Below are 10,457 nucleotides of genomic sequence, written 5' to 3'. Positions count from 1 at the left end.
GGGCTTCATTTTTTTCTTTCACTCCAGTTCCATGATATCACACCCTGATCAACAAATGTCATTTCTTCCATTGCCTCAGTAACATCTCTGTGCTCTCTCCTCCCGTTACTCCCACACCCTCTGCTGCTGCTGCCTTATCCAGTGTTTGAAGGTCAAGTTTCCCCTATTGCTGCACTTTTTTACTCTGAAGGAGGATTTGGAGCTGTCATCTCACCGTGACTGTGATGATGATGGTATGTGGCAAAAAGCAGATACAAATCACAGCTCAGGTTGCATAAGATGACATGCTGATTGAGAAAGAGGAGACAGCTCACTGACATAAGACTATCGAACCCTGGTGTGAGCTGCAGCTCGTTAGCCTGACAGCAGTCCGTCAGTTTTGATCTGCAAGCGAAAGATTTGTTCAACGCCTGACATGGTGAAATATACAAAGAAATGTTCAGACATGAGCGTGCATGCTGGTTCACACAATAGAGCTCACACTGTGGACATGCATTCTCAGCAATTTTCTTGCTCTCTTTCTTTTTCTTCAACCCACACGCTATAGTTTTAGCCAGCTTGTCTTGTTAGAACTCTTTATTGACTCCTTTGCACAACTTGTCCAAACTATTTGTTTTTGCCTTTACTCCATTACCTCGGCCTGTGGTTTGGAATTGTAACAATTGGCATAAATCTACGGACGTGTAACATTACTTTAAGGTTGTGCCTTAATAGGATCAGGTAGGACCGCTGTAGGACAAGCTGATACTGAAAAAATGACCAACAATACTAGAAATGGTCATAAATAAGCAACAAGAATAAGACCAAGCTGTTCTGGGTGAAGGCACATGCTGTACACACAGTATACGGTGTGTATCAAAGTGATTTACAGCTCACAGATTGGCAGGAGAAAAGAACTCCCATCTGTAGTAACATCCAAACAACACTGTTCTGATTATTAAGACTCACTCGCTGTGAACTTGTCCAGAAGTGGTGATGCGTCTGAAACTGTGGGAAAACTCACATCATAACTCGTGATGAAGAGTAATTCTGGGCGTCTGTGCTGCTTTAGAGTCAACAGGTTCTTCTGCAGCTCTGGGCCCTTTGGGGCGTTTGTACTTCAGCAATGCTGCTTTAAATTAATTCTTTATTGACCAAACACAGACAAAACTAATCAAAGCAGCTCATGTATTAATGGGTATTAAGGGCATGAGTCACCACCAAGTGCTTTCTATTTTCTTGTGAATTATTACAAAGAGCCAGAATGTAGGTCAGACATAATACTTTCCAATCAGTGGCACCACTGAAGCTACGGTGTTTAGTTACTAGGTGTGTGTTGTGCAGGGTGTGTTCAGTGTCAGTGTGTAATGCTGTAAAACAATATGTCTACTTGGAAATGATGTGTCATGGAGGAATTCAGACATTGCACTTCAATTCTTACATCCTTTTCGATCCGACCATACCCCCCTCCCTTTCTTTCACACACACACACATTGACACACTGGTCTCTCTGAATTTGTGAGGACTCACAGTCATAATTCATCCTATAGTACATTCTGTTACCCTAACCTTCTCAATAAAATACAAAAAAGTTGTGATATTTTCACTAAATTCTGTTACAAAGTCTAACTGTTCTACAAATGTTGGTCTTGACTCAGAATTGTCTAAACCTCAGCCTAATACAAACCATAGATTTGATTTAGTTTGTAGATTTTAAGCTGTGAACTTTTATTTTAATGTTTGAAGCTCTGAGATGACTTTTAGTCTTTTGGCAACTGAAGTCATTTTTCTTAAACAAATTTGGATCCTATCTTATAAGTTCTTCTTAGTTTAATTTTCGGCAAGACGCCTAATTTATCTACATCTTGGGTAGCAATTAGATAAACATTGTTTTTTTGTGCTAACTTTAAGATAAACTACAATAGACTTTTTGGTTTAGTTGTAAATGCTCTGTCTTAGAGTGCAACTAGCTGCCTCATGCAATGGTCTCATTTGATGTAAAACTTTGAAGTAAATTGTTTAGTTGTTGACCCCAGAGAGTAGCCAACATATAAAGCTGCTGACCTTTTCCGCTCTAAAACTGTGTGCTGTGTAATTTTACTGATGCACTCCCTGTGGTTTGAAATTCTGCAACTACTTGCGGTGTCAATTGGTGAACCAAAGGTTTCTTAATCTGTTACATTGCTGAAATTATTGGTTTACTTTACAGTGATAAACACTGCACTTCAGGAAAAAAAAATATAAATCCAGGGTAAAGAAAAAGGCTGCAAGATGAAAAGGCCCTCTTAAAGTCCACACGATATTTCACAAAAAGATGAAGAATTTGTAAACATATAATTCAGAATAAATGTGTCTTATACGCAATTTGTACTTGTTTTCTGTATAAATCATTCTTTACGGATTATACAACATCTGATTATACATACAGAATTGTAAACAATATTTATGGCCAATTTAAAAGTCTTAAAGACAAAGTCAGTCTTGTGTGGGTTCCCCGTGTACACCCCCGGCAATGGGATAAGTTGAAGGCTTAATTCTAATTATGGCTCAGATTCAATAAGTTGAAGCCTGAACAGTGAACACAAGTCCTATTTACTATTCTGAGTAACTGGGGAGAGAGGGAGGAGTGGGGTGCAAAAGACAGTGAGATGTTTCATGTCAAGAAAAGTAACCAGAGGGAAGTTTTCAAAATAAACCGTCTCAGGCTTGCCCTGCAAGAAAAGAAAGAAAGAAAGAAATAAACCAAGAGAGAAAGAAAGAGAGAAAGAAAAAAAGAAAGAAAGGAAGGAAGAAAGAAAAAAACAGGAGAGAAAGAATAAGAGAAAGAAAGAAAGAATGCTTATTTTTTCATTTTTTTAATCTGGGAAAGACTGTTAGGGCTGTAAATCATTATTTTATTTTATTCTACTTGCATTAGACAGTTTACAGTTAGTCCATCTCAAAGCCATATGTAGAGACCTGTGATTATTTGAGAGTGAAAATTGACACAATAAAATTATTGCTGCTCATATTTTAAGATTTAAGTTAGATAGATAACTAACTAACTAACTAACTAACTAACTAACTAACTAACTAACTAACTAACTAACTAATTAACTATTACTGACAAAATATAAATAATAAACAGAATTAAACAACAACATACACTTATACACTATAAAACAATATCTAACCATCGTGACAATAGATTTGGAGACACCAAATCACACTGTTATTATTATGGTTAGGAGTACACCCGAGTTTTATTTTGAGAGCTTCCGGTTTTGCTTGTGTAGAACTTTGCTCTTGAACTTGACGCATGTGCGCTGACTCAAACTGCGCGAGTTGAGTCACAGAGGAGCGACCACACTTGACTCACAGAGACTCGGGTCCCAGCACTGGTTGAAGTTTAACTTGAGGAGTCTCGTCCAGTGAGAGGCTGGCTGATCATGCTCCGTGAGGAGGATAGAGAAGAAGAAATATAAGACAAAAAAGGGGAAAGAAAAGTCGGACTAAATGTGACTCAGAAAAATATGCTCTTGTCTGTGATTTACTGACTGGCAGTGCGCTCCTCCGGGCTGTGGTGGATTTATGGTGAAGTCTAGAAACCACAACATTTGTGCAGCAATTTACTTGGGACGATCCGATTCATAACATTTGTGATGGAGAGACACATTCTTCTGACATGGACACTGCTGTGTTTACTGCAGCTTCGGCCGCTGGTGGGACAGAACCCCGCACCTGAAGGAGGTGAGCAGCCGCCGCACGTGAATACAGAAGATACTGTGTTTACTGGACAAAATATTTGAACTCTGTGCATACTTATTAAGTAGTTAACCTGTTATGATAACGCACCAAGTCGCACAAAGTAAATACATGCATAGTTCATCCTATGACATTTGTTGCGTGTTCCTCGTCAACTTAAAGGTGTTCTTAGATCAACACCTCATATCAGGTACAAAAAAAGGTCACTTGGAGCTGATGCTGCTGTAGCAGAAGAACAGAATGTCTAGATCCACCCTGATGAGGGTGGATCAGGGTGGGGTTGACATTACAACAGGGCTCACAGTGAAATGGCATGACTCTTGGTACGGAATTATCCCTTGACGAAATCCCACAGCCTGGGGTGAAAATTCCCAAAACAAAGACCCAGGTACATGCAGAGACCACACAGGTTTCCAGGGGCAGACATTAGATGACTGGATCTCAACAACAAGCCTTAAAGTCCACACCATTTTAATGCACTTAATCTAATCACGAATAGTGTGGTCCACAACATATAGGTTAAAATGTTTTAGAATGTTTTATTATAATATTTTGAGAATATAAAATTTGTATTGCCACTTAGGAAGAAACGGCTGCATGTCCTCTGTATTTGATTTGATGGACAAAGTTAAAGACTCAGTTGGTAAGGAGTTAAATTTTGACAAGTCAAGAGGTTTGTGCATGAATCTTGTGTTGACTTAGGAAAAACACTTCAACCCAATTCAATGTAAAAAGTCCCATCAGGAAAGATGACCTGCTTAAAAACCAGTGTTTAATAAAATAATTACCATTATTGAACGGAGGTAATAAGCTCACATTCACAGTAGTCAATTTAGTCAATAGATCTGCTGAATTGACCAGGTTCTGAGTAGATTTCACTGCTTGAGCCACGTTTGATAGCTTTGTATTAAACACAAGTGGAGTCAGAATGTAGGAGAGAAAGAAGCAGAAAAAAAACTGAATTCCCAGATTCTTGGCCTTCCACCAGGATCTTCTAAGGAGCAGACAAAGCACTCTTCAGATCCAGGTGTTATATAACTATTTTCTTCCTAATAAAGCTAATATCACATCGACAAACTAATCAGGAATGACAGGAATCAGATCAAAGAGGCTGGACGCAGTCTGGAATTAAACCCCCTACCGCTGCCCCCATCCACTGTCTGGACAATAAATACACCCCACAAAATTGTGGTGGATGCAGTCCAGACCACTGAAGAAGAAATCGATCCAAAAGCAACAAAACAATTATTATTAACCGTGTTACAATGATTGTGATGCCTTTCAACTCTGCCAAAACATCTGAGAAGCTAAACTTGGGGCTGTTGACACCGTCCAGTCTGCTGCTGGTGTGAGCGCACTCTTTATGACAGCGTTAACATAGTAGTGAGGGAGATGCTGTTGCTTTGCTATTTCCATTAATAGGGACCTTCTGAGACACAACCAACTTGGATTACAGATATTTGGCTTGTAATAAGCACATTTGTAGCTGCTGCTGTCATCCACTCTTATAATAAGGACGGTGTGCCCCCAGGGGAAGGAGCCTAATGAGCACACTCAATATATATTTATACTCTATGCTACATATAGAAGTGCAGGATATTTTTCAAAGCTGATCTTTGATCAGTTATGGCTTGTTTACTTTGTAATTCCAATTTCAGTTCTGGCATCAGTCGTGTTCTTCAGTGCACACAGCAATGACCTCTAGTGTAAGACTCTTTGGGAAAAAGCCATGGTGTATCCAAACACATGCAACAAACATTTAAAAGAAATACATGGCAAGATATTAATTAATATTACCCTGTGTTTCTAATATGGTTTTAAGCCATGTCTGTTTAGTAGCATCTGTGCCAGATTTACTTATGGCACAATGTGGCACAATGATAGATCACCCATATTCTGGGTCGAAACCAAAAGATTTTCATTTATGGCGAGACAAAAGAGAGAAGGTGTCAAACCCCAAAAACTACACAACTGATTGTGACATTTGGTCCACTCTGGTACAGCACGGGTGAGTCTTTGTAATGGTTTGTGGCTGCATTTCTGCTTCAGCGTTTCAGACCCAGTCTCACCTAGCCCCCCATAACACTTATTACTGTTATCAAGTTATAAATAGGATTTCAAAACAAAACAAAATGATTGTGTCCAGGCTTGATTGTACATGTGTCATTGTTGTGACTTGTTCAGCTCCGTGTCCATGTGTTCAGCAGATTGCAGGTCCTGTTCTGTTCCTGCAGTATTTCACAGGGGGCCACGCAAAGTTTTTATTTCTCAGCTTTTCCACTGACACCTCACTTATGCAAAAAAACCAAAAAAACTCTGGTCCTACAATAAATCCAAAAGATTTACTCTGTGTATGTGTGTGTTAACCCCAGGGTGCATTTATTAAAATATCTCCTTTAAATGAGCGAATGGAGAAATAATCTTTAAATGATAACATGTTGTTGACATGTCCAACAAAAGATTCTTTATTCTAGGTCTAAACCTAAAAAAATGGAAAATTCTTAGAATTAGAATTAATGCGCACACACACACACACACACACATAGGCTCACATGCAGAGCCTCACTCTCTGTGTGTGTGTGTGTGTGATTTGTGAGTGTATACATGTTTCACTGACTTCTGAGCTTTCAACATTGCTGATTTTTATCATCACCTCATCTCACATGTTAAACTTTCAACAATCTCTAACAAAAGGAGTCATCATAAATGGAATGTCACTCCCAGATTTTCGTATCTATTTTGCTTTCACATGTTTGGACTTCAGTGCTCGGCAATCTCCTGCTTTGAGATTTAAACTGACTGACTGTTTATTTCTTGGATGGATACTGACTACAGGGCCTGAATATCAATCTGAAGGCTGTTGAATATTTACTTTTGGACTCTGTCTTTGCTGCTGCAGCTCTGTCTTCTCTTTCTTTGTGGGCTCTGTATATGGCCATTCAACATTCCTCTTTGTCCCTCATGTGGAACTGCCAGTTCTCCCCACTCCAACCTATTCTTTTAACGCCTTTTATTTTCCTCATCTAGTCTCATTTCCTTACTTCACCTCTGCCACCGTTTCCCCCCTTCGTCTGGTCTCTCGCTGTGGACTTTCACCGTTCATTTAGTTTGGTCACGGTGAAATATTGAAAAATTGGGTGTGTGTCTAACTTTGATCGTTCACCTTTGTAGTTGCAGTTCTTGTTTGTTTTGATTTCTCTTTATCTTCACTCTATTTCTGGCTGGCATCTGAAATTCTACTTCTTTTTATGTGGTTAGTGTTGTTGTTAAGAGTAGTGTGGCTGAGAGACTGTGTGGTTCAAAGATGGAGGGAATTTCCGAATGTGTGTGCATGTGAAGCAAGGAAGACTCATGGAAAAAGTTATGAGAGCACTGCAGGAATGAAGGTTCTCATATGCTCATCAAAACGCCAACACGCTGTCCTTTTGACTCTCTGCGTTGTACTACTGTGAAAGTACTTACTCGTACCTTTTTTCTCCACAGTGCTCAACTGCTGTGAGGGTGATGTCCTCTTCCTCTTGGATTCCTCTGGGAGTGTGTCATCCTACGAACACTCACGCATGCTCGCCTTCCTGTCCGAGCTCATACTTCCATTCTCACTGGGGGATGACCAGGTGAGGGTGGGGCTGCTGCAGGTTGGCACCAAGCCGCGCCTCGAATTTGGTTTCAACTCCTTCCACAGCCAGAGTGGCCTCCAGGGGGCTTTGAAAAACATCAAGCCTCTCAGAGGCGACACCAACACAGTGGAGGCCCTAAGAATTGCCAAAGAGTGGGTTCTCCGGACCGGAACAGCAGATGGGGCCAGAGAAGGTCTACCCAGAGTGCTGGTGTGGATAACAGATGGAGTTAAACCAGGGGATGTGATTGGACCGCTGGCTGATCTTCGAGATGATGGCGTAGCTGTGCTGGTGGTCTCCACTGGGCATGGCAACTATCAGGTGCTGAGGCAGGTGGTGTCTCCACCTGCGGAGAATCACCTGTACTTTGTGGACATCGATGACATGAGTATCATTACTGAAGACTTGCGGGATGCCATCATTGGTAAGTGAGGCGGAAGTTATTTTTGAGGTCTCATACATAAAACTAAGTTCACTCGAGGGCAGACATTTATTTATTTGACTGTGTCAGGGTTCGAATTGCATCCTGGTCTTTTTGGATCACATTGGTCCGCTCTAATAAATAAATATTTCTGAAATATGTACAATGCTGTAACTAACCAAATATGTGTTTATCTTTCTGTAAACATTCTGCCTGCCTGTGTACATCAGTTTGTTCTAAAGTAGCTAGTAATCGAGTCATCGCAATAAGTCAGAGAGAGAAAAACTCCAAGGCAGAGATTGTGACTCATGGAAAAATCAAATGCCAAATATTAAGTTCTGTTACAAATGAAGAATCAAGTGTTTTGGAGTGAGTCTGCCAATTTAAGTCAAGACGTCATTGAAAACCTACTGAAATTCCTGGCAATAAACTCTGATGTTTTAATTTCTATTCTATTCTATAATGCCCACTCATACATACGCAGACAAATGACATGAATGTCTCTGCCTTGCCCTCTGATTCCACACATGCTCTTGAAGACAGTGAGACGGAATTGGATGCTGTCAAAGTGTCTTTGTATGTGTGTGTGTGTGTGTGTGTTTGCCTACATGTGCGTGTGTGAGTGTCACTGTAATGAGATAGGCCGATCTATTAATGGATTAATGATTCGGTTTCTCATGCTGCCTCCACCAACTGCTTGACATGATATATACATACATGTGTTTATAAATAGACTAGGGGATCACTGGTTTCTTAGGCCTGATTAGGTAACTGCATGACTCTGACCAAACACACCTCTGGTATTAAACAATTGAGCAGCCACAACTGTAGAACATGATATGTGCATATAATGTAGATACTGCATATCTCTTGGTGTGTGAAGTTAATGTTCAGAGAGTTTTTTTCTGTAAAACACTAATTTTCATGCAGGTCCTGAAGTGGTTATTTCGAATTATGATGTTTTATGGGTAATGACTCCTTTCAGAAACCTAAGCCTGGACCTCTACGTGGGTGGCCGTCTGTAGCCAAGGCATTTTAAGCTCCCTCTCATGTCATCCTTCCTGTCAGCAGTCAGTCCATGTTTTATTTAAGATTAGAAAAGTGTAAAATAGATGTGACACCTCACGGTAACTTCACTCTTCTCTGTTCTTCCTTCATCAGAGATAATTCGAGCTGAACGAATTCAGGTCCGTGACGTCTCCACCAACTCTGCAACACTCCACTGGCGTCCTGTCCTCACTGGCTTGAAAGGCTACTACGAGATCCGTTTTAGGCCAGTTCAGACAGAAGGCACAGGAACTGGTGGAACCACTGGAACTGGGACTAGTCCGAGCACCGGCAGTAGCCATTACCAGAGACTTACTAAAACTGCTGATTCCAGCACAGCGAGACTAACAGGCCTGAAGCCTGACACCACCTACACTGCCACACTGACGCCAGAGTCCAATGAAAATACATTTAACCCGCTGTCTGTCACCTTCACAACAAAACCAGGTGGGACCACGTACAAATAAAAACCCACCAATATTTGTTTCTCAAATTTAAACTTACTTAAGGTAGATTATTCAGGGATTTTATTTTAGGTTGTTTTTTAAATCTGTATTGTGGTTTCTCCTTCATTTTGAGTGTGTGGGTTATGTAACTTACATGATGCTAGTTGAAACTAAAAAATGTAGCAATGTGTGGGAAACTAGGGGAAACAGGATCAGCCCTCTGGTCAAGAGAGACTATTTTAGGTTATTACTAGGACATTAAATGTCTCATGAGTATAGAACACAGTTGAAGGCTTATTTGAGACAGGAGCATAGCTGTCACATGTTCACATTTGTAATTTATTTGGCCAAATGGGATGTAATTATTGTTTAATCATGACTTTGTCAGATATATATACAGTACATATTTTATATAATATAAACTACAATTATAATATTTTACCAATGCACTCAATGTAAGGACCAGAAAATGCTAATTGAGTTTACAGCACCATCTATAGGTAGTGATTATAATTAAATTCAAAAAATTCCTGAATAATCTATCTTTAATCATGACGCCTAAAAAAACTACTCTTAATCAATGTTGTGTTTCTTCTCCTCTACACTAGAGGTGCTGAGTCCTTCTGTGGTGACCATTTCTGAGTCGGGACAAACCAGTGTTCGTGTCAGTTGGGGTCCCCTTGAGCCAGAAAAGATCATAAGTTACTATATTGAATATTCGGCCCTGCCCAGGGGCAAACTCCATGCTATCACACTGGGCAGAACTCAGAACTCCACCCTTCTCAGAGACCTCCAACCGGATACCACTTACTTGGTCACCATCACGGCTCGTCACGCCTCAGGCAAAGAGAAAGCCATGTCTGTCAAAGTGTGCACTCAGGAAGGTGAGATGTGAGAAGCAAACGCAGTCAAATGTAGTGAATAGAGATCTTTTTACAGCACACTAATCCTAACCTCTCACAGCAGAGGGCTTTCTCAATCTAAAGTTTCACATAATTACAAATGGATACTGTACATACAGGTTTAACTACTTTATTGACAGAACTTAGCTGTCAGGGGATAATTTAACTGTAGGACTGAAGCTTAGCACTCAAATCCTCTCTTTTTAAATTCTCTTCTAAGTCATCATCCTGAATTAAACCGTTGTGTATCCTCATTTCCAGACACCCCAGCACTGGCAGACCTCCAGCTGACCACAGTGGG

At 40.4% G+C, this 10,457-nt stretch overlaps 1 protein-coding gene across 2 annotated transcripts in view; it reads left to right on the top strand.

Moving 5' to 3' along the window:
* The first annotated feature begins 3,295 nt into the window (after positions 1 to 3,295).
* Positions 3,296 to 10,457, top strand: part of vwa1 (von Willebrand factor A domain containing 1) — a 9,013-nt gene continuing 1,851 nt past the window's right edge. Inside the window, exons 1-5 of one of the 2 annotated variants that reach the window (XM_025059478.1) lie at positions 3,296 to 3,708; positions 7,207 to 7,764; positions 8,923 to 9,255; positions 9,863 to 10,138; positions 10,418 to 10,457. The exon at positions 10,418 to 10,457 is cut by the window's right edge and continues 272 nt beyond it. In XM_025059478.1, the coding sequence (XP_024915246.1) occupies positions 3,621 to 3,708; positions 7,207 to 7,764; positions 8,923 to 9,255; positions 9,863 to 10,138; positions 10,418 to 10,457 (1,295 nt within the window). In that variant the 5' untranslated portion in view covers positions 3,296 to 3,620. The remainder of the gene's footprint in view (positions 3,709 to 7,206; positions 7,765 to 8,922; positions 9,256 to 9,862; positions 10,139 to 10,417) is intronic. The other variant, XM_025059477.1, reaches the window with a different exon arrangement.

Source organism: Cynoglossus semilaevis, chromosome 10 (assembly GCF_000523025.1).
Source record: "Cynoglossus semilaevis isolate Cse_v1.0 chromosome 10, Cse_v1.0, whole genome shotgun sequence".
Classification (NCBI taxonomy): Eukaryota; Metazoa; Chordata; class Actinopteri; order Pleuronectiformes; family Cynoglossidae; genus Cynoglossus; species Cynoglossus semilaevis.
The sequence above is the reverse complement of the archived record's forward strand: the minus strand, read 5'-3'. Positions and strand labels throughout refer to the sequence as shown.